The sequence below is a fragment of the Solanum verrucosum genome, unplaced genomic scaffold, assembly GCF_900185275.1.
Source record: "Solanum verrucosum unplaced genomic scaffold, falcon-dt-bn FXZP01000351.1, whole genome shotgun sequence".
In the NCBI taxonomy this organism is placed as follows: Eukaryota; Viridiplantae; Streptophyta; class Magnoliopsida; order Solanales; family Solanaceae; genus Solanum; species Solanum verrucosum.
Window position 1 is genome coordinate 730,503 of NW_026019958.1, and position 24,871 is coordinate 755,373.

General features: G+C 30.8%; 2 protein-coding genes across 2 annotated transcripts; both read left to right on the forward strand.

Annotated features, from left to right (window-relative positions):
* Positions 1–1,631: 1,631 nt before the first annotated feature.
* LOC125814815 (uncharacterized) lies at positions 1,632–2,540 on the forward strand. Its single transcript, XM_049494259.1, has 2 exons — positions 1,632–2,085; positions 2,176–2,540. Exons 1-2 carry the CDS (start codon positions 1,632–1,634, stop codon positions 2,538–2,540), a joined length of 819 nt encoding a protein of 272 aa, XP_049350216.1.
* A 12,842-nt stretch (positions 2,541–15,382) lies between these two features.
* Positions 15,383–20,306, forward strand: LOC125814793 (endo-1,3;1,4-beta-D-glucanase). The gene is made up of 7 exons (XM_049494238.1): positions 15,383–15,645; positions 16,618–16,639; positions 18,711–18,837; positions 19,024–19,114; positions 19,226–19,315; positions 19,730–19,830; positions 20,009–20,306. Exons 1-7 carry the CDS (start codon positions 15,498–15,500, stop codon positions 20,147–20,149), a joined length of 720 nt encoding a protein of 239 aa, XP_049350195.1. The 5' UTR covers positions 15,383–15,497; the 3' UTR covers positions 20,150–20,306.
* The last annotated feature ends 4,565 nt before the right edge of the window (positions 20,307–24,871 follow it).

The following is a 24,871-nucleotide window of genomic DNA, read 5'->3' on the forward strand; positions in this document are numbered from 1 at the left end:
ACCCAAAATCGATCCAAAAACACCACTTGTTTCTCTTCTTCCAGCGAACAACCACCGAGCTCTGAGTTCCAAACCACCGGAAAACACCTGAAACAGTAGCCAAAAAACCAACCAAATCTCCATTTTTTCCGACAAACGAAACCTTACTAGACCCCAACTCGAAACAACCACCAAAACCCCTTCGTTTTTCTCCTTTTTTCCTGTGAAAGAGTCACCGGAAACGACCCCAAAATAGCAACTCCAAATGGCCAGTCCCTTTCCTTCTTCCCCCTTTACGATTTTTATTTATTTTACAGGTATTCCGGCAAGCACCAACGACCAGCGAGTTCGAATCTATCCACCTCTATTTTACTCTCCATTCTCTATAATTGGAGAGTAAAATAGAGAATGGGCACTCCAACCCATTTCCAAATCACCCTCTATTCTTCAAATTTAGAGAGTTGAATAGTTGTTTTTCAAATTTGGAGAATTACTATTCACACTCTATTTCACCTTTTCATTATTTTATTATTATTTCTATTAGTTTCTAATTAACATATTATTTTACATATAATTCCATTAATTAAATATCTAATATTCATAATTCCTTTTTAAATGTAATATAATATTTTAAAAAAATATTATTAAATATATACTATTTTAATTTCAAATTAATAGTATTTTATTTTTTTTTCTAATTTTCGTGAATAATAAAATTTTATTTTATTATTATTTTTCATTATAAAGAATACGCAAAATTAAAATGGCAAGATGAAAAAATTTAATTTAAAAATACAATACATGATATGATAATTTAAATACAAGATAACAATACAATACATAACATAATAATTTAAATACAAGATAACAATACAATACATAACATAATATTATATATATAGAATGTAAGTTTTGCTTTTTACCATGGGATGGATTTCATTATATTTTTAACCATTGGATGAGATTTTCATCCTTATCTCATTTTTTTTTTTAGATAAGTAAAATTTATCTATAAATATTAATAGGACAGTGTAATCTTCATTTTCACCATGGGATGGATTTCACTATATTTTTAACCATAGGATGAGATTTTCATCCTTATCTCAAAAAATTACTTCTAGATAAAATAAAATTACATGTAGATAAATAGGATAGAATGTAATTTTGATTTTTACTATGGATGAATTTCACCATATTTTTAACCGTAGGATGAGATTCTCATAGTTATCTCAAAGTTATTTTAGATAAATAAAATTATATGTAGATATTAATCAAGTAAAACTTATCCGCACATAATGTATACAACAATCTAATACATGCATCTCATGTGTTTGAATTAATAATTCATTTTACACAATTTTAATTAATTAACACGTGTTTTACTTTATTACGTAACAATAAAAATTGTATTCGTTTAATGTATACACCGTGTGGATAAGATTTTACCATATTAAGATAGAATGTAATCTTCATATTCACCATTAGATGGATTTCATCTTATTATAAACGGTTGGATGAGATTCTCATAAGTACATTTAATATTTTTTAGATAAAACATTACATGTTATATAATGAACACCATTTACCACTTGAAGTCTGCACATTCATTTCATTTCAAAACATATTAAAGTAATTTGGTTTGTCCTTTGAAAATGAATTTCAATCTTGGAGATTGTTCTAATAATAATGATGAAGATTTTTCTTCTTCGTCATCATCTTCGTTAGATTTGGATTTTTTTCCTAGTACAGAACACCATGATAATTTAATAAATCAGCTACGTATGAACAACTACATGTTCCAACAAGTTCTACAATACCATACTAATGAAGTTTTCATAGGTGTCTCCATTCCAGGTCATGTGGTAATCAATCGTGATCGTGAGACGGTTGATGATAATTTATTTCGTGATTATTTTTCAGCCACACCACACTTTAATGATGCAATATTTCGCCGTCGTTATCGAATGTCCCGCAATTTGTTTCTTCGTATCGTTGATGCAATTAAAGATCACGACACGTACTTCGAACAACGCATTGATGCACTAGGTAGATTTGGATTATCTACTTTGCAAAAAATTACCGCTGTGTTTAGAATGTTGGCATACGGTTTGCCAGCGGATTCCACTGACGAATACGTGAAAATTGGAGAGTCAACTACGATTGAAAGTATGAAGAGATTTTGTTGAGCTATTGTAGAGGTTTTTGGTGAGCAATATTTGAGATCACCAACACCTAACGATGTTGGGAGGCTTCTACACATTGGTGAGCAACGTGGTTTTCCAGGAATGTTAGGTAGTCTAGATTCCATGCACTGGAAATGGAAAAATTGTCCAACGGCATGGGCTGGGCAATACGCAGGTCGTAGTGGATCACCAACAATTATTCTTGAAGTTGTTGCTGATTATGACCTTTGGATATGGCATGCTTATTTTGGTTTGCCTAGCACCAATAACAATATTAATGTTTTAGAGTCATCACATTTATTTTTCAATCTTGCTAGCGGTATTGCGCCTCCCGCCCATTATGTTATTCAAGGAAAAGAATACAATATGGGTTATTAGTTAGCTGATGATATATATCCTAAATGGTCTACAATTGTTCAAACTATTCGTGATCCTCATTCCCAACAAAAGAAATATTTCACGATGAAACAAGAATCATGCCAAAAAGATGTTGAACGTGCATTCGGAGTTTTGCAATCACGTTTTGCAATTATTGCAGGACCGTCACGTTTTTGAAGAAATGAAGTGCTACATGATATAATGACTATATGAATTATACTGCACAACATGATAATTGAGGATGAACGTGATCTCAATGCACCAATTCAAGATGTCGTAGAGGTTCCAACTCCAACTATAGAAATGGTGGTAGATGAAAATCTCCGGTTTGAACAATTTTTAGCTAAACATAAAAAAATTAAGGACAAAAATGCTCATTTTGAACTCCGTAATGCATTAATAGAGCATTTATGGGAGCAACGTAATAATTTTGAAAATTAAGTGTTTATGTAATTGTATGTCACTTTTATTTGAATTTGTCCCCTAATTTATGTATTATATTATATTTTCTTGCAATTTATGTTATTTAAAAATTTAGAATAAAAAATAATTTTATATCACGTTAAAAATTATATAAAGTAATTATTTGGGAAAACGAAATAAAGGATTTATATTATGAAATAAGAAAATAAGAATGAAATTGAAATAAGAAAATAAGAAAATAAGAATGAAATTGAAATAATAATATAATACTGAGGAGGAGAGAGAAAAAAATTCCTTTTTAGAAAGTAAAATAGAGAATTGGGTTGAAGTTGGTTATCTGAAAAAATAGAGAACTCTATATTTGGAGAGTAAAATAGAGGATTGGGTTGGAGATGCCCTAATATTAATATGTTAAAGTTGTCCCGTGAGCCATTTTGTTTATTTTACTTTAGTTATTTACTAATATTTTAATAATCTGTTTATTTGCTATTATTATTATATTATGGTTGTGTGAATCGTATATATATTAATTATTATATTTTTTGGAGTATTTCTTATCACTAATTTGAAAGATTGGTCAAACATTGATCCTGATATTATTTTGTTGGCACTGTTAGAGTAACTTAAGGAGTATTTTGATTTATCTTTTCCTTCATAATATAATTTTGAATTGATTTGCATTTTTCTTATGAGTGTTTATGTTCTACAATACCCTCATTGCAATGTTAGATTCATTTATTAGTTCTAAGTTTATTCTGAATTGTTTTTTTTTTTTTTTTTTTTTTTTTTTTATTATTATTATTATTATTATTATTATTATTATTATTATTATTATTATTATTATTATTTTGAGATAAGTAATTTGTTTGATTAGGTGTTTCTTATATGTTGGTTATATTTCTCAAATTATTTGAAATATTTTGTCCTTTCATTAAATTTATATATTTTGTTTGTTAAAATTGGCCAATGAGAAAATCTCTTCATCGATTTTGGAGGCCTTTCTAATGTTAAAAGACGGAAATTTATTTTAAATTCATATATTTTGTTTGTTAAAATTGGTCGATGAAGAAATTACCGTCTATTTTCAAGGCTCCAATGTTAATAAGACGGGTTTTTATTTTTAAGTTATTGTTTAATTCATTTAGTTTTATTAATATTTATTTATTACTAACACTTTTACTAAATGTCTTTACAGGTACATAGAGTTGCTTCCCATTGAAGCTTTATTCGAATGAAGTTCGAATTATATTTTTTATATATCGATGTTAGACAAACTTTAGGTCGTTTCTTATATTATTGTTTCATTTTATTACTTGTGTTTATCACTTGTTTATTATATATTTATATTTGTTTTTATCTCCTCCTCAATTTGAAAAAATGAATTCAATCGGGACCCACAATTGTGGATTTCGAAGGATGCCTAACACCTTCCTTTCGGAATAACTTGAACCCCTTACCTATAGTTTATTGATTTCGTAGATATGTTTAAATGGTTTCCTAGTTTTTCCTAAAATTAGGTGGCGACTCTCTTAAAATTCGTTTATTCTTAAAATTCTTTTAAAATTGAATTAATTGTTTTTTTTTTTGAGTCACCGCGACGTTTCTTCTAACAGAAATTAATAACACATTTAACTATTTAGACTATGTGTTTGAAGGCCTATACATATAATCTCCCTGTAACTAACATTGTATTATGTAATTAAATACATGTCTAATTATTCAGTTAAGCCTAGCTTATCTGGATGTCAAGCAATTGCTATAGAACTCTGAACACAAGCTTTTGATTCTGTAGGGGCAAATTTTGATGGACATAGGCCTAAAATTTGTGGGTCTTGACTTCCTTTACGTTGAAATCCCTCATCTTCATTGTCCCCAAGCTTCAAGTAGCTTGAGAGGGTCTTTTGAGTAACCCTAGTCTATTTTACTATTGAAGTGGCGGAGGAATAATTAAAAAAATTGACTTTTTGAGTTTCTATTCCATCAACCCCACTATCGCTGCTATAGCACCGTTGATATAGCAAGAAAATTTCAACTATGGCTGGATGGCATCAGTCAGATCAAATTCAAAATCCAAAATTTTTGTTGTGCCACCCCAATTTAATGTGGTAGTGTATTTAATTTTTTTTTGAGATTTCACACGAGGTGCCTTTTGAATAACGACGGATGGGTCGTATCCCAAAAGGAACCTTGTGCGAAATCCCAAAAAAATTGAAATACACTACCAAATTAAATTGGGTGGCACGATGAAAAAATTGTAATTGGAACTTGATTTGGGTTGATGTCATCCCGCCATAATGAAAAAAAATTCATTATTACAGTGCCACTGTAGCAGCGTGTCAGTCGTTATAGTAGGCTTGACGAGATAGAAACACGGATTCTTTTAATTTCCTCCTCTTTAATGGTAAAATAAGCTAGGGTTTACTCAAAAATACCCTCATAAGCTGCTCCAAGCTTGGGAACAATGGAGATGAGGGATTTCAGCACAAGAAGTGTTGAAATCTATAGGATTCTGGCCTACGTCCATCAAAATTTGCCCCTATGGAGCCAGAAGCTCGCAATCAGAGTTCTTCAACAGTTGATTGGCATTCAGGTAGTCTTAACTAGGTAGTTAGACATGTCTTTAATTATATAATACTATGTCCGTTATCGAGAAATTATATGTATAGACCTTCGAGCATGGAATCTGGATGGGTCAAATGCATTACCAATTATTGTTGGGGTGGTAATGGACTTGACTAGCTAATGTTGACCTTATGCTGAGTGTTGGGTATTATTCTGAGGGATTTGGATTGTGGCTAATTGGATAGTGAGCGGGAAACGGACTGGAGGGAGTCTTTTAGAGTTGGTGATGTTTGTTTGATATTTGTTGATGTTATATATGTGCTTGCCAACTGCTTCGTTAGTATTACTTGTATAATCTATGGTTATAGATATAAAATGAGTATAAATTGAAATGCTAGCTTGTGTCAATCTCATGCAATTGAATATGTTTACTTGGGTATACAAGTATGATTTTATTGATTGTGATTATGATGTCTGATTGCTGGTTGGATCGGGTGACATGCCTAGTACATATATACTAACAATTGGCACGGGTACTACACCCGATACATGATATCTCTTAATTAGCTCAGGTACCATGCTCAATACATATTCGGTTGACTCGAATACCACGTCAAGTATATAATATCTTATTGGTTGGCACATATACCACATAAGTACACATTTACTAACGATTGGATCAAGTATCACGCATGGTACATGTGTTTTCTCTATGTGTTAGTTCCTTCAGTGGACCAAATTTATTTATTGTATTGTATTTATCACATGTTGGTACTTGAGTGATTAAGTGTATTTAAATGCTAAAGTGATCCTTATAAAGATCGGGATTGCATGTTAAATACCATAGACAATGTTTTTGGGATCCTTAGGTAGTCCAAATTATTTGTGATGATGTTTGAATCATGTGTAGGTTGAGTCAAGAGAAATAAGAAGGGTTTACTGGTTAATAGAGTTATATGTTTGTAGATTTGAGATCAGGAATGGATTTAGTAAAAAATACTCTGGTCTTAGCATAGTGTGTGGCCTTGAAAAGTCATTAGTGATAAAAGGTTAGGCGAATATTGACTAGGAAAGTGAAACGACTCTTAATGGGGAGTTGGTAGTGGAATAAAGTGGGTGACTTGGGAATACAATGTATGAATCCAAGGTGGTGGGACTCAATGGCTAAAAGATTGGGGGTGGATTGTTCATGTCTAATGTTTTGTTCTAATTATTTACATGTTATTATGTGGCGGATTTGGATTGATGTATAGTGCTGATTAGTACATGTTGTTTGTACTGATACTACTCTTGTTGTGCCACTGGGCATAGTCTCATTGCAAGATCTTTGATATTTCTTAGGTGAAGAGGATAATGATTTTCGACAACTTCTACCTTCTTTCTTTATGGTGGGAGTTGTGCCTTATTTTCGTTCATTATTTGTACTTTCTTAGAAGCTTTTGTAACTATTTAAACTAGTTTCTAAGGAGGGATGTAGATATTTTCAAAGATGTGTTTTGTTAATGTTGACAATTGGTTTTCATAATTAATTAAGTTGATTTGTTGAATTTTATTTATTTTTGTGAATTATCAATTTTAAATTGGATGGTAAGAATTCTTCTAAAGCGCTAGCACGGTCTGATAGTTTGGATCGTGACAATTCTCTAGTTAATAAGTGGAGACCGCACAACCCTTTCATGCAAGACCTACCTGGAGTGTGGAACAAACACCTCCTTCACGTCAAGCTTAAACTAGAGTTTGGATCGAGAGTCAAAATACGAATGAACCTGACTTTATTGCTCTTATAACATATTAAATATTGGGGAGGATTTGCAAATTAAATGAGATATTTAAGATTCGAGATGAATTATTTATTTTTAAGATCACCACGTGTTCTTCGATTAAAAATAAGGATAAATTAATGTAAAAGTATAGTGGAATGGATATATATGGACCGAAAATATAATTAGAAGGTATATTTGAAACGAAAGTTTAACGATGAGTGTATTTAAACTATTTTCAATAGTATAGGTGTATATTTGACTCTTTTCTATGTTTAAATATACCCATAAACTATATGGTTTAGAGAATGTTACAAAAGTAGCTCATTCATACCCGTGTCATTTATTTGTTGTTTTAAAAATGTAAGTCAAAATTATTATTATTATTCCATTTTATCCTTAATAGTTATTGTTCTTGAAGACTACATTCTACAATCACCTTAATGGGGATGACATAAATATATAGAGAAAATATTTAACGAATAAAAATTACTCCCTCTATTCTATTTTAATTTAAAATTATGGCATGCAAGTCATTATAGATTGAATGTGTATATTTAAATTTAAAATTATGACATGCAAATCATTATAGTCTGATATGTATATTTAGCTAGTTATTCTATTGAATTATTCACAAATTATATCAAATCGTCATAATTTTAAGACTACAAATTAAAAGTGAAAAATTAATTTGAAATTATGACACATGACAGATCAATATGTCGTCATGCTATATTGTATTAAATTATTTTGTGAGATTACTTAAACATGTCAAATTATCATAATTCAAAGTTACAAATTAAAAATAGGAAAACAATTTTAAAGTGAGTCTATCTTTAAAAGAAAAAACTGACTTTCATTTAAGAATATTCATAAAAAGATGTATCAAACTATTTTTAAAAGATTCATAAAAAGATGACATAAATCTCAAAACGGGCTTTACATATATTACTCATTTTTCTTTTACTACTTCATAGACTAAAAAAATTCTTTGACCAAAATTTAAGATATAAACAAAAGTTCAAAATTGAAAATAACTATATCAATCTTATGTATTTAAACTTATTTATTTACAGACCTCAAGGAGATTCATAAGATGAAGACATAATCACATAAATCTCGAAAATAGGCTTTATATATACTAGCCATTTTTCATTATTACTTTATTGACTAAGAAAAAATTCTTTGACCAAAATTTAAGATAAAAACAAAAGTTCAAAATTGAAAATAATTATATCACTCTTATGTATTTACTTAATCTTATCTCTTTACTAGAAAGATTGACAATAAGTTCATGCACTCTGTACTATATATATTGTCACAATTGCATATACTTCAAAGTAAAAAATATATATACTATTTTTCTTAATATAACATGAAGAAGGCTTCGATGATTGTGATTTTCATAGTTATCTCTATGATCTTTTCATCCGGTTAGTCTCTTTCTTCGCCAATCTGTTTTTTTTTTTATGAACATTATTCAACTTTTTTTTATAATAATGATAACAAGATTTATTCATGTTGTGATTTTATTAAGGGTGTCAAGTGAAGTGAGTTAAGAAGGGGACAAAATCCAATCTATTCAATTCGTAATAGTATTTTAAAAAAATATATTTTGAAGTACCTAATAGTTTTTTTATTCTTATTTATGATTGTATATAATATTTTATTTTTAAAAAATATTCTGACAATGTTTCTCATGAGTCAATATTAACTGTATATCAATTCAATTTTTAATTTTTTTTTATTAACTATGAATTATTTAGCGATGTGCTAATAATATTTTAATTTTTAGATGTGGTGACAGGAGTAAAATTTTGTGATTATGTTCATGATTGTGACACCTGGACCTGCTACGATATAAGATGTATTGGTGGAGTTTGTAGGTGTTGTGATGGATCACAATGTTCTACTGGTTATCAAGAAAATGTTATCATTAGTCGCAAAGTACTGAGCTTGCAAGACTCTTCTAATTAGCTATTATATAGCTATTTAAAATTTAAGGTGTTCATGTAAATCTAATTAATGCCTTATTATTGGCTAATGAATTAAAAAAAAAATATGTTCTAAGGGTTTATCTCAATATTAGTTTATGTTTGTTACTTGAGCATGTTGAAATAACAACAATACTAATTATGTTACGATCATTCCAAATAAATTGAGATTAGTTATATTAATCATCAAGCGAGTATTATGCTAATATTGTTACTAAAAGGAAAAAAAATTGTCGACATACAAATTCTATAGCAAAACAATAAAATTCGTCACTAATTTTATTTAGTGATGATTACTTAAAACTCTATTTAGCTACAAGCAATTTAGCAACAGATTAACGAAAAAAATTCGTAACTGATTTAATTTTTTTTAATGTAAGTACAAATAAAAATGATTAAAAGTCATGTATATGTTATAGTCGTATAAATTAGAACCTATAATAGAAGTGTTAACATCTGAAATAAAATCTTAACTAATATATATCACCTATTTACTTCTGTCGCATCTATTTACTCTATCTATCATCATTGAGTTTGCGCGGATTCTAAAAAAATTAAGGGAAAAAAGTACATGTATGTCCAATAAGTGTAAACTATTTGTAATTATTTAAAAATACTTCTACTAATTTATCAAATACATCATTTTTCAATAAAAATATTTTTTTCTCAAAATAAGTGTTAGTGACTATCCAATAGTAATGTCAAACAGACTCTAAATGCCCTTCCATAAAATATCCTCACTAATTATAGAAAATGTCACATTTCCTTTAACTTTAATTATTTAGCTTCTTTTTTAGTTCTTTTGCTATTTATTTTTCTATTTATATTTCTCTGTTCATTTAATTATTTTTACACCATAATCCAACTTATATTCAATATTTATTTTATATACTTTATTTCTTTTTATTTATTTATTACTATATCATTTACTTTTTCTCTACTTCTTTATTTTCTTGTTATTTTTTTATTTTTAAAATTTTATGTATATTTGTCCATTTATTTTAATTTTTTTTTTACACCATAATGTAATTCGTACTCAATTTTTATATTATATATACTTATTTTATTTTTTTTCGTTTATTTCTTTATTCAATTGTTTGTCCTCTTTTTATTTTTCTTTTCCCCTTTTTTTTTCTCATTTATTGGTTCCTTTTATTTTTGTACTTGATCTTTTTTAATTTTTTTATTTCTTGTTCCTTTCCTCTCATTTTCTCCTTTTTTCGATTATTTTTGGTTTTCATTATTTTTCTTTCCGTTCATTTTTTTTCTCAAATCATAATATTCTTTATTTTTTTTATCATAATTTAATTTCATATTTTCTATCACGATCTAAAAATAGGGTGTGATGGCCCCTGTTTTATCCCACCAAGACATGTTAACCTAACTACCCTCTATAAGGGCAAACACGAAAATACGAGAGAAAACATAGAACTGATGACAACATATCACATAAATCATAATATAAACATAACCTTCCCCAAATCTGATGTCACGAGTACAAAACACTAGATAATAATACAAATGTAATGAAAGAACAAGTGTGAATGTCTCCATTTCTAGAATCAAAATAAGGCATAAAAATAAAGGTATGTGTCGTATGCTGGAGCAACTAGGAGCTACCTCGCGTACTCTTAAGTGCAAGCCTCGGACACTAATGCGAGATGATGATCAGAACGAATCGGGCCCGCAATCTACACAAGTGTAGAAAAGCAAGGGAGTGAGTACCAAAACAACAACAGTGCTCAACAAGTATCCTATCTGACCCTAAACAAAGAGGTGCCGAACACTCTCAACCCTAACACACCATCTGAACCTCCAAAACTTTATAACCTGCACAAAAATCAGAATCCAACCTATCCTAGCAATTTTAATAGCAACAAAAGACATACCCAGAGCTTTCGAATCTCAATTTTATACAAGTTTAAGTGCCTATTATATTTATTTGTTTAATTTTATATAAGTTTAAGTATCTGTTTGTGCACACTCAAAGTTAAAGAACATATTTACCTTCTTTAAATGAGTAGGTACTATTACGAACAATAAAGTTCACTTCTTTTAACATAACAAATTTTGAAGTACTAATGATTTTCATAGTGATATAGAGTAGCCTACATAAACTCATTTATTCTTCTTAGATGAAAGTATTTCTTCATGGTGAAAGATGTTGGTTGAATAGACGGAGATATTCATGGCCCAATTTAGAAACTAAGGGGTCGTTTGGTAGAGTGTATTAGCAAAAATAATGCGTGCATTAATTATATGTATTAGTAATTGGGAAAAGACATAAATTCTCTCTTGAACTTATCCCGAAAAGTCAGCTATACGCTTAAATTATCATAGTGACCTATTATACACCTATACTATTCAAAAGTGAATTTTCTAACCCCCTAAAACTGACGTGACAAAAAAAATAAAACAAAAATAAAAAATAGGCGCGTCAGTTTGAAAAATAAGTAAAAAAAAAAGTTAGACTCCTCTTTTCTACCCCCACCCCCACACCTCTTCTTCTTCACACCCCACCCATTGTCTTCTTCTTCTTCATTCTTTATTTTTATCACACTTCTTTATTTTTTTTATCACAACCTAAAAGCTAGAGCACAATTATTTTTGATTCGCAATTAGGTTAATTCCCATAGATTTGTTAGTGAATAATTGTATTTTATCTAGAAAAGTTTCGGTTGATTGTTTCTATCTTTTTCATTTTTTTGACTTTGTTAAAAAAAAATTGGTTGTTAATCAATTTTTAGGTTTGGTGGTGATAGCAACTTTATGGGTTTGGTGGTGATGGGTGGCGGGTGGCAAAAATTAAAATAGGCAATTGAAGGTGGTGAATAAGAAAAAATCAATATTGATAATGGTGATGGTGATATTTGGTGTTGGGTGACAAAGAAGAAGAAGAATTGAAGACGATATATGGTGGTGAAGAACAAAATCAATAGTGAAGGTGGGGCTGGATATGATTTTCCAATGAAATGAGAATTGAAAATGGGTGGGATTTAGTGATGAAGAAGATATAATTATTAAAGAATTAATTTGAGATTAATTAGAGTAAAATAAAGTTAATAAAAGAAAAGTTTATTAATAAAGAAAACAAAATAAAAAAATAATAATATTGACATGGCGCTGACGTGACAACGAGTGTAATACACCACATAATGTGAGAGTGGTGTTACACGTCTCAGGGTGGTAATAAATTCACTTTTGAATATTAAAGGTGTGCAATAGGTCACCGTGATTGTTTAAGCATGTAACTGACTTTTCGAGACAAGTTCAAGGGGGAATCTATGCCTTTTCCCATTAGTAATCCCTTGTTTGGTGCATTTTTTCATGCTCTGTATAATTCATTAGTTATACACTCTATTGTGTATTGACGAGCGTATTATTAATACCATGAATTTCTAGGTATTAGTAATGCAAATGATTTAATACATGCATTAATATGGTTAAAGATCCAATTACCCCTCAAAAATACTTTTACATCTTTTCCACCATAATTGTGAAGGATACTTTTGTAAATAAATATTTTTATACAATGCATACTATTTTGAATACATCAAACCAAACAATGCATAAAAAATAATCTATGCATAACTAATACAAGTATAACTAATACATACATTACTAATACTTGCATTACTAATACACTCTATTGGGTATTATTTTTAACTAAGTGAGTTTCTTTGTCTAAAACATAAATAGTCGGACAAACATCTTGAGGATGCTGTGTAATAAGAGCCATGTCTATGAAATTCATGTCACACAAAGTACATAAGAAATCGCCCCCAAGGCCTAGCTCAAGTGGCAACAGGTGGAGGATTTGTGGCTTAGGACGCAGGTTCAATTCCCAAACCATGCAAAGCGAAGCCCGGTATTTAAGTGGAGAAGGGTAGAGGGACGGGCCCATTATCCACCGAGTTTAGAAGGTTGTGATTGGTCCAAAGGGCAGTCACAGACGGATTTTCGATTATCAAAAAAAAAAAAAAAGTACATAAGAAATCTATTAAAATCAGAGAAAAAGATGTATAACTAGGGGTGTACATAGGTTGGTTTGGTTTGATTCTTCATTAAAAAAAACCTAAATCAATTATGTCAATTTATTAAATCTAAAAGGGAAAATGCATAAGTACCCCCCAGCCTATGTCCAAAATCTCTGAGACACACCTAACCTTTACTAAGGTCCTATTACCCCCCCGAACTTATTTTTTAATTAATTTTCTACCCCTTTTCGGCCTACGTGACACTATCCTTGAAAAAATTGTCAACACGCGCTAGGCCCACAAGATAGTGCCACGTAGGCCGAAAAGGGGTAGAAAATTATATATAAAATAAGTTCGGGGGGAGGGGGGGTAATAGGTCCTTAGTAAAGGCTAGGTGTGTCTCAAGGATTTTGGGCATAGGCTAGGGGGGGGGGGTACTTATGCATTTTCCCAATCTAAAAACCAAATCAAACCGCATAAAGTTGGTTTTTTCGGTTTCGGTTTTAGTTGATTCTTTTGATTTTTTTCGGTTTTTTGGTTTTTTCGGTTTTTTACGACTTTATGGTATTTGAAAAAGAGATCAAATATATTTTCACTTACCTGTGTGATAAGCTAAACTTAAAAAATGTTAAATGAATATAAATTTTCAAAAAGACGGTAAAATTCACATGAGTACAAAATATTGTTTTTGAAATATCAACGTTCATTATGTTAAATTAATAAGATTAAAGGCTAGAGGCAAACTGAATACAAAACAAAATATTTACAAAGTAAATTGTTAACTTCGAATTTGAAAAACTATGACAATATAATTGTAACTTTGGATCTTAATACAAAATAAAATATTTACAAATTTTACAAGCCCAAATTTGAAATAAAATATATAAACATTGAAAACTATAAACTAATTAAAAATATATTAACAAAGTAGATTATAAATAATATTTTTTATCTATAAATAAAATTAAATTATATATATATATATATATATATATATATATATATATATATATATATTACAAAATTTTACAAGCCCAAATTTGAAATAAAATATATAAACATTGAAAACTATAAACTTACTAAAAATATATCAACAAAGTAGATTATAAATAATATTTTTTATCTATAAATAAAATAAAATTATATATATAAATATTATCTCGGTTTGGTTTGGGTTCGATTTGACTTTTTTTCTTTTAATACCAAACCAAACCAAGAGTGGTTGGTTTTTTTTTCAACAGCTAAAACCAACCAAACCAAACCACAAATCATTTTTTTTTTTTCAATTTGATTTGATTCTTCGATTCAATTTGACTTTACGGTTTGACTTGTACACCCATAACTATAACTTTCATTTTAGTGAGTATTATATTGTTTCTTTTGAAGGCAACAGAGCATATTATAATGTCAAAAAAGAACCTCAATGTTCCTCTTCTCTAAAGCAGAAGTATCAAATAATCACCCCTTCTATATAAAATTAAATGGTTGCTTGATTGTTAATGTGACTAATCTAACTTTGGACACCAGAAGTTAACATTTAAACTATCATAAAATAGAACAAATAAAGATATACGTTCTATATGATATAATGCACGTAAAACGCCATATACGATATATTATGTAAGCCATAAATATCTATTTATTTAATTTTATATAAATTTAAATGTCTAATGCTACACATTCATGTATCATCCCATTTTATTTTGTGACTTATAGAAACTGTCAACGGAGGAGTTAATATCTCAAAAAGATAATCAATCAGAATTGAGAAAATAACTCAAAAAATTTGGTAAACATTGAAATCTTTACTCCGTTGATTCAAAATTCTATAAAAAAAAAGTGAAAACTTCCTCAAGAAGATTTTTTCAAAGGTGATTAAACTTTAGAAATTTATCTAATAAAGTAATTAAATTTTGTTTTATATCAATAAAACTACTCAATTACTTAATGAACTTTTTTTTTTAAATTTTAATTAATTTATTTATAGGGTCTATATAAATATGACGTAAATAAATAATTTATTTTGTTATAACAATCTTTTTAAAAATAATAAATTTAACCGTATATATTAACTCCTCAAGTACAGTGTGGCCAACCGCTTATTCAAAACCTATCCAGTCCCCCAACTCACCTGCCAATCGAATACTACAGAAGATATTGCTTTCTAAAATTCTCTCATAAATCTTCCCCAAAATTCATCAGTGATTGTAAAGGACACCATCTCTTACTGTATAGCAAAAAATGGCAGGGCCTCAGTGCTGCGAGAATCCACCAGCTTTGAGCTCAAGCAGTGGACATGGATCTATTTTGGAACTTGGAGGACTCAAAACCTACGTCTCTGGTTCTTCCAATTCCAAACACGCCATTCTTCTCATCTCCGACGTTTATGGTACTAACCCTTTTAACCCTTTTGTCTTTTATGAATTTGGGCATCTGGGTTCTGCTCAATTTGCACTTTATTTCTCTTTCTTGCCCTTTTTTTTATCAGAAAAATTGAGGAATCTGTTGATCAATTTGGTACCATGGAAGACATTTTTTTGAAAAATATTTGGTTGGGTTGTGGAGGAAACTAATCGGGTAGTGCTTTGTGAGTGTTAAAGGTTGATAATAATGTGTAAATGTTCAATGGAATAGCGATATACTATCGTTTTGTAGAAAGATGATTATTTGTGCCGTAGTTACGCCTTGGCTTCTTGTCGTATCTTACTTAGTAAAGTAACCTTTGGTGTTAGGCGCTCGCCTTTGTTCAAAAGTGAATAAGTCATTTTCCAGTTTGATGGAAAGTGGTTTTTTTTTTTTTTTTGCAAATATGTTCCGGCAATATAGGGGTAAGGTTTATCGGTAACAAAATCTCTATCTCCCAAGCTAGGGATTACAATGAGTATGTTTTTGTTGTTTTAATCAATCACCATAAAATAACTTATTTTTGAAAAACATTGCTGTAGTTTGGTTTGAGAATCTCAAAGTTGAAGAAAATTGTAGAGTACAACAAATACCTGTTTTGGATTAGCAAGGACAAATAGATGTATATGGGAGAAGGAAAAGAACTCAGCACTTCCTTTTCAAAACTACTTCTTGTGTCCCATTATCTGTGTCATTTGCTATTTTGGTAGTTAAGCGGATTTTTCTATTACTACAAATGTTTCAATTCTAAATGTTATGAACTAGTGTATTCTCTGTGTAGTATCTAAACATGTAAATTTCATTTCAAATGTTGGATTTTAGACTGAAAATTAGATGTTTTGACCCTTGGTAATGTTGGACATCTCTCTTTTGAGCCGAAAGAAGCATATTGTGGTGTAAGGATTATTGTTATTATTTATGTCGAAGACAATCTCTTAATGTTATGAATACTTTACAGGTTATGAAGCACCAAATCTGAGGTATGCACTGCTTCTCAAGTTCAGCTTGGAATTGTCTAATAGTACCTTCTAAAATTACTTTTTCTTTTCCACTTCACTATTGTTATTTTTTCATGGGAAAAGGTACAAGTACCCTTCTAGACTATGACCGAAAACACACCTCAACTAAACTAAGGTTCTATTACCCTATTACCCCCTGAATCCATTTTTTTGTAATTTTGTGCACCTTTTTGGCTTACGTGGCATCCAAATATCTCTCACGCGCCTCAATTGCGTGGAGTCACGAAGTGTGCCATGTAAGACAAAAGGTGTACAAAATTACAAAAAAAAATAAGTTTAGGGGTAATAGGACCTTAGTTTAGTTAAGGTGTGTCTCTGGGGCTTCTGTTTTTACGATCTTAATCTAATATAGTAGACAACCTACTTTCTTAATAATAAAGAGAAGTTGGGGACATAGTAAACCTCTATAAGAGGATTTTGGTCATACTCGGGGGGTACTTGTGCCTTATTCCTTTTTTCATATATTTCTGTACTAATGTTTGCACCTTATGTATACTCTTGGATGCTTCTCTGTTGTCAACAACTTCGTTTCTTACTTTAATGGATATAACAGTATCATATACAACCACGACTATAACAACTAACAATAACATTATGGCTTGTATGAGTCCACCACGAGTCAAGGGACCAGGTCCCTTGGCAAAACTAGTACATAAGTATTAAGATAAATGCTCAAAGTAAATGGCTCAGATGTTTATGTGGAAACCTCCTTGCTCGAAGGAAGGAAAAACCACGACCTGTTACACAAGATTTCTCAAAGCTCCAAAATCTTCAAGCAACTTGTAAATACAAACTCGAGTACTTACAAAGGATTAAACTATTAATCCTACACACCTTGTAACTCCTCTATTACAGGACACAAAACAATAACTCCGTTGCCTACTATATCAACTACCTCTAGCTAATATAGACTTGCACAAACACGACTTGGCTAACTCTAGCCGAAAACTCAAATTACAATGATAAGAGATGAAATGATCTGCACTCCTTTATATCATAGGAGTAGATCTACAACATGAAAGCATACAACATTAAACTCAACTAACAACTGAAGGTAATGCAACACTCGATCAGGTCCTTCGCTGCATATGAGAGTTGTTCTTCCTTGAGAATGACTTTTGCTTTTGAATATTCTTGATTGCAAAAACTAGTTTTAATCTTGTGATCATGTTCTCTTTACAAGAGAGACAAAAACCTAGGAGCAACGCCATTGGTTAAGGACTGCTATGCTTTCCACGCCTCTGCTGCAGTGCCCGCCAACCACTGCAGCTTTACAGCTGCACACCATTGACCTGTCCTCTGCTTGATCCCACTGTGGACCAGGTCCCTTTGCACCATAGTTTGTTAATTCATCAAAATCCAGAATACAACACTACATACCCAGTACATTCCCAGTGTAGTTCCACAAAGTGGGGTAAACCTTGAAGGTAGAGTGACTGTTTTCAATAAACCTTCGGAAGTAAACGGAAGTTCTAGAAACATCAGATAATAACAAAAAACAACAAATAGTAATAGAATAGAAACTGCAATTCTGCAATACAATGAGGTACAAGGAACAACAAATAGTAATAGAATTTGAAGGAAAAGAAACTATCGAAGCAATACTATGACTACTAATTTGAATGGACCGCTAGACAATGAACTGCTAACTACTAAACTGCCACAACTCATTTTTTTTTTTAAGATAAAGAGTCGATGCTTTAGGGTGCTTCTATCTGTTGATAACTTTACGTTTTGCACCTTAGACACCAGAAATACAAAATACAACCACAACTCCATCAGAACCAGGGAAAAGAAAGAACAAAGAAGAATAAGAAGAGAGAGAGAGAGAGGAGTGTGCATTACAGATTTTACCTATGTGAAAAAAAGACTCTGAATTACAGATTTCAGGCGATCCACTGACTGATCCACTGACTGTATCTTTAATGGAAGAAGTTGGGATGATTGTTCTTCGCATTTTTTTCAGTAATTAAGCTGCATGAATTTCTATTTTATCTTGGGATGATCCCAAAACTTAACTGCTGTTATATAGGAAGCTTGCCGACAAAGTTGCAGCTGGGGGTTACTATGTGGTAGTTCCTGATTTTCTTTATGGGGATCCTTACAATCCTGAAAATAAGGAGAAGCCTATACAAGTCTGGATACAATCACATGGAACAGTATGCCTTCTGATTGATTTCTTCTTGTATATTGCCATAAATTTGCATCAAGAATAAGAGGAAACAACACCATCATTATCAGAGTTTTCCATCCATTAACTTGATCATGCTTGGGAATTCCATTGTGCAACATTAATTTAATTGGGTTCATCGCCGTGACATTCGTTTTTTCCTTTGTTCTGTTAGGATAAGGGATTTGAAGATGCAAAGCAGGTTATTGCAGCTTTAAAAGAAAAAGGCATATCTCCAATTGGAGCGGCAGGGTTTTGCTGGGGTGGTATGTTGTTCAACTTTCTCTTTTAGGATTATTCATCCCTTGCCTGCCTAGGATGTATAGGGTCAATTTCTTGTAGTTGTCTAAGATTCTGACCTTCTGTTTTCTTAACAGGCAAGGTGGTTGTTGAACTAGCCAAGTCTGACAGCATTCAATCTGCAGTGCTATTGCACCCATCATTTGTCTCTGTGGATGATATTAAGGGTACGATTGTTTTTTACCAGAATCATTTGTGATCGGATTTAGCTATTACTGCTGGATTTTGTACAAGTGTGTTGCATATGGGACAAAGCATTTGATGTCTCAATGGCACTAGAATACTGGTGACTTGTTCAGTCAAGTTAGGCTCTCTCTGCATGAGGCAGGGAGATTCAGTTTGATGTTTAGTACTCCGTCCAGATATTGCTGTTCTATCGTTCAAAGTTTAGTTTCATTCTTATATGAAAAATTATTAGTGCTTTCGATATTCCTTCGTCTTAAGTAGTATTTGCTATCAAGTGTTTTTTGAATTATGGTGAGTAAATTGAACGGCATCATTTTTTTAGATTCTTCCTATTTCCTTTTTTATCTTTATTTTTTCCCTCTCCCGTATGGAGCTGATTATGTATCTTTTGGCAGAGGTGAAGGTACCAATAGCTATTTTGGGAGCTGAAATAGATCAGCTATCTCCTCCTGAGCTTGTTAAGCAGTTTGAGGAGATTTTATCATCAAAACCTGAGGTACGCGAACACTCCTATGTTTAAAGCTTACTATTTCAGAAAGACTTATCTGTGAAATAGTACACACCTGTTTATTTGGTGGATGTATTGAGATAAGTGGATACCTACTTTGATGAATTTCTTAAGAGAGTTTTAGATTTATCCTTTCCGTTTCTTTTATTGCCATCCATCAAAATAGGTGGACAGATTTGTGAAAATTTATCCTGGTGTTTCCCATGGATGGACTGTTCGATACAACGTGGAAGACAAGAAGACTGTGCAGAGTGCTGAAGAAGCTCATCAGGATATGTTGGACTGGTTTACCAAGCATGTGAAGTGAGTGAAAAGAACCCTAGCAGTTGAAAAATTAGCCATGATAATATAGTTATGGAGCTCATTATGGATAAAAACCCTGTATTGTATCTTTTATTTAAAGAAGATTTATCTTGCTATGTTTATGTGGAATGTACTGTATATCTGAAGTTTTTTCTTATGTATTTTGCCTGAGAATGATGAGCAATATACATTTCTGGTACTGGATGTTCTGTATATTGCATGTACTTTCTCTAGGAAAAGGCATTATTCCTGGTAGTAAGTTGGGAGACTGCATACCACCAAAGGATGTGGTGGAGTCTCAGGTTCGAGCTTACGGAAAAATCTTTGGTAGGGAGCGCTTCTCTCGAATGAGCTCCTATGCAAGAATTCAAATGGGAAACCAAAAAAAAAGGAAGTATCAAGCATCAAGGACAATCTAATATTTGAGTATCTCAGAGATAATCATCATATCATCATATATATATATATATTATAAGAGGAAAGCTCTAAAGTGAAAAGTTGAATTACCATTTTACTCCTACACTAAATGAAAATGTTATAAAATATTTAATTAAATTCATCTAATATAATTAATAAAACATTTTAATCCTGAAATAAAGAAAATACTCCTTTAATAATTTGTGCAAAAAATGTAAAAATACGTTGAAATAAATGCCAAGTATCATATTGAGTACAATACAATGAATCAACCATAATTATATGCTTCTCCACATATCAATTACTAATTTAAAGAAGTTATTAGAAGTCATTTATATATGCAACGCGCATCTTAACAATTTCAAAATTGTTTCTTCATATTCTTCTATGTGTATTAGTATATTATCTATTACAATTCAGTAAGTATATATATTGTATAATATAGTCATACGCTTCAACTTTGAACATAACTACAAATTTGGATTTAATAGTTTTGGAAATTTAACTATTTTTAAAGAATAAAATATAAAGTGTCCTTTCACTTCTTCATAGCACTTATAAAGAAATTTAATAATATTTTAATGATTTTTTTCTAACTTGACTTTTGAGTTTCTATATTTCTTGGCTATAAATATCATTGCGTGCTTCACTGATTTTTCGATCTGTAAATTGTGCCATGATATATATTGTCTTAGTTTTGATGATAGCTACTTCTCTTCACTCCTTGTATCTTAATATTTGATTGATAATTTTATTGTAGATTAACTAAGATCTGCTTAGATTTCTTTTCTATGTGTTCAAGTGGAATTTTTTATTTTTGTGTTATTATATTAGTAATGAAGATGTTACACATTTATTGACGTTCATTAATATTATGTTTGTTACTTTCACCTTTCATCCATGTTAATGACATATTCATGACAATCCTTTGAGTCCCTCAATTATATCCTATAAACTATAAAGGATGGCATTGGACATTACATTCTACACACCGGAAGAGATTTTGAATAATTGGAAGAGAATAAAGAAAGTTGCCATCTCTTATCTCTCTACATTTTTTTCTACTTTCTTCTTTCACATTGTTACTTTTAGCTTCATTTTATAATATTTTTGTTGATTTCTTTAGAGGTGTTCTTTTATTTACCATTAAAAAATCACTATTTTCTTTTCCGAGTTAATTCCAATTCAATAAATAAATAACTACAAACAAAAAATTATTGTACACAATAAGACTTCAAATTTTATGATTTAAGTCTTTGCATGGTTGATAATTATTCTTGCTTTGGTGACCACAAATGTAAGTTGTATAGCTTTTAAAGTACTTTTTCCTGATTTACTATTTTATTTTACAAACTTTATAATAAAAAATAGAATTATTAGTTCTATTAAAAGTGGGAAGCAACAAAGTTAAAGGTTGGATTACTAAAATAATCCTATAAATTTCTATTGAGTATAACACTCTTTGAAAATAGAAAATCTAAAGAATTTGAAGGGTTACTTAATAATTAAATAACGTAATTCAATATATTGACCATATCCATCTACTAATTAGGCCTCTAGCTACTGGTGAAATATGTAAAGATGTTTGAGACTTTGTTTCCCCTCATTCACTTTCTTTCATTTAATTCATTTTAATTTTAACATGAAGTTTAAGTTACAATTCTCCAATTTAATTAATTATTTTTCTCTTACTTAAGTTAAGACCCATCTTTACAAGAAAAAAGTACATAAATCTTCCATTACAAAAGAAAGGCTTTGTTGATTTTCTCGAAAAGAAAATTTGAGATAGCTGCAATATGAGTATGCGTTCTATCTTGCCTAATATTTCTTATATATGTGAAAGTTCTCTATATATTTTTCTTAATCAATTATTGTAATTTGTAACTATTTTTTTATTAGTCTATTTTTATTCTATTAGTAAATTACTAAATCAAAATGTACACCCATTTAACATATAGTTATTTTTCTTTCACAATATTTGTGGTTTCTTCGTCTTTAATATCATAGAGGTCAACATCCCCAATGGATAATTAGGATGTCTATTTCAATATGGTTGTATTTTTTATTGTGTGGAAGATGTGATATATATATATACATCGTTACAACAACTTCATGCAACTTAGCATTGGGCAAACGCATGTGCCCGAAACTAGTTCACTAAAAGAAGGCAATTACTCATGTTATGCAGAGGAAGTGGTGAAATTCCTTGAGCTAATATATCCTCACTTTTTTTTGGCTAAGCATAAATAATCAAGATTCATACTATCGAAACAGTAAAAAAATAATTGACTTCGAATTTCAAACAAAGTGAAAAAACAGGGGAAAACATTTAAAGACCAATCACAAGGAGGGGACACTCTGTGCAAAGCATTGGCTCTTCTCCCTTTAATTGATCTTACTAGACGCGAATCCAAATTTATTGGGGCCTTACGCTGAAAAAGAACAAATAAGCGCATTCATTTGTACTGAAAATGAGTATATTTTACTGTAACAGGCAACATAGGTCTATCACAGAATAGTTGGAAGTTGTCATTACTGGGACAAAATCCATACCACAAAAAGATGCAAAAGTTACAGATATCAGAAATCCAAATGAACTTTATAAATGAATAAGACCAATCAATTTACAATAGAATAAATTGTATCACCAATTTAATAAAAAATAAAATTTCTCCATTTCGTTAGGGTCCCTTGCTTTCAGCTTCATGCTCTCAGGCTTCACAGGATGCCAACTCTCATTCTTCCCATCAAATTTGTAGGCTTTTACTTCTTTTAATTGACTCAGTTGAGGCTCGTTTCCATGAGAATCAGTAGAATGACTCGAATTCTTCATATACAGTAATCGATTGATGAGATATATAATCATTTTGAATGATGATGATATGTTGAGTCTCCTAGGATGAAAACACCACAACAAAGCATCCACAAATGTTGGGAAATCGACTCTTGACTCTATAATTACATCTAAAACGTCTACTTTTGGGGTTGCAACTCTATAGTGTTGTTTCAAATGCCCCATATTGATCTCATCACAACTGTAAATATGAAGTGAAACTTGAGACCAAGAGGTAGAATTTGATAGAGATTCCATCAACCGACAGAACCACTCATCATTTAAAGTGTATATGCGGGAATTAAGAGTTAAGTTGTTGAATTTACTTGATTCTTTTGCAAGTTTAAGCTGCGGAATATCATCTCCTTCATACTCAAGTGATACCAAATTTGGAGCATCTACTTCAATTTTCTGAGGGTATAAAAAGAGCACATTATTGATCTTCAGGTCCCTCAAGGATTCACTTCTGCCAATGTTAACCCTTCTTGAATAAGAAAGGCCAGATAACTCTAAAGATTTCAGATTCGGATATTCAGCAATATCCAATTCTTCCAAAGAATATGACAAGTGTTCAAGAGTTGGTGCTTGGATTTTAACTGTTCATCACTCTCTATCGTAATGCTAAGTGAAGATTCCGCACCTCAAGCTATTTCCACCCATGACAATGGCGAATGATTAAATTGTCAATCAAGGGATAATTACCAAATAGACCCTGTAGCATGTTGTCATCTACCGTCACATTATTTAGAGAAAGCTTTCTCAAAGAATGACAATTCCCCACATGACTAGTATGTAATGAAGAAAAGTACACCAGATTACAATTACTCAGCGGGAAAATGCATAAGTACCCCCAGCCTATGCCCGAAATCCCAGAGACACACCTAACCTTTACTAAGGTCCTATTACCCCCGAACTTATTTTATATGTAATATTGTTGGTTGATATTTACTATAACTCTTCTTCTTATTATTGTACAACCATACCTTTAAAACCCGTTTTTTTACTCCAATTTTGCTGCAGAAGTCGCTAGTCAGCTTTTCATCTACATTCTGCAATGTCCACCCAATTCTTTCCCCGAATTCAAACATTCTTTCGTTATGATAATATCCTTCTACTCTCTTCATAGGTTTTAATTTGGTAAAAATATGTCACGCTAAAATAAAACCTTCAAGTTTAAACTATTTAAAGCCTATTACAGGTAAACAGAGTTATAATCCTAATTAAATTCTGATATAATATTTACATGTAGTGTCCAAGTTACCTTATACTACTAATTTCCTTATTTATAATTTAATATTTATAAAATGATTATACTTGAGAAGTTGCTGGAAATTGACTTTAAATATACCTGTGTCACTGAAAAAGGGTTGTAACTTGACGTAATTATTAGTTCTGTCCTCGAACTATTGACAACCTTAAAAACATCCTTGTACTTTACTAACTAAACTTAGTTACAACCTCTATACACTCCCGATT

Coding starts and splice junctions, on each gene's coding strand:
- LOC125814793 (XM_049494238.1), top strand. CDS start 15,498: ATGGCAGGGCCTCAGTGCTGCGAGAATCCACCAGCTTTGAGCTCAAGC. Junction 18,838..19,023: donor GGATACAATCACATGGAACA/GTATGCCTTCTG, acceptor TTGTTCTGTTAG/GATAAGGGATTTGAAGATGC. Junction 19,115..19,225: donor GGCAGGGTTTTGCTGGGGTG/GTATGTTGTTCA, acceptor TTTTCTTAACAG/GCAAGGTGGTTGTTGAACTA.
- LOC125814815 (XM_049494259.1), top strand. CDS start 1,632: ATGAATTTCAATCTTGGAGATTGTTCTAATAATAATGATGAAGATTTT. Junction 2,086..2,175: donor GTTTAGAATGTTGGCATACG/GTTTGCCAGCGG, acceptor GAGCTATTGTAG/AGGTTTTTGGTGAGCAATAT.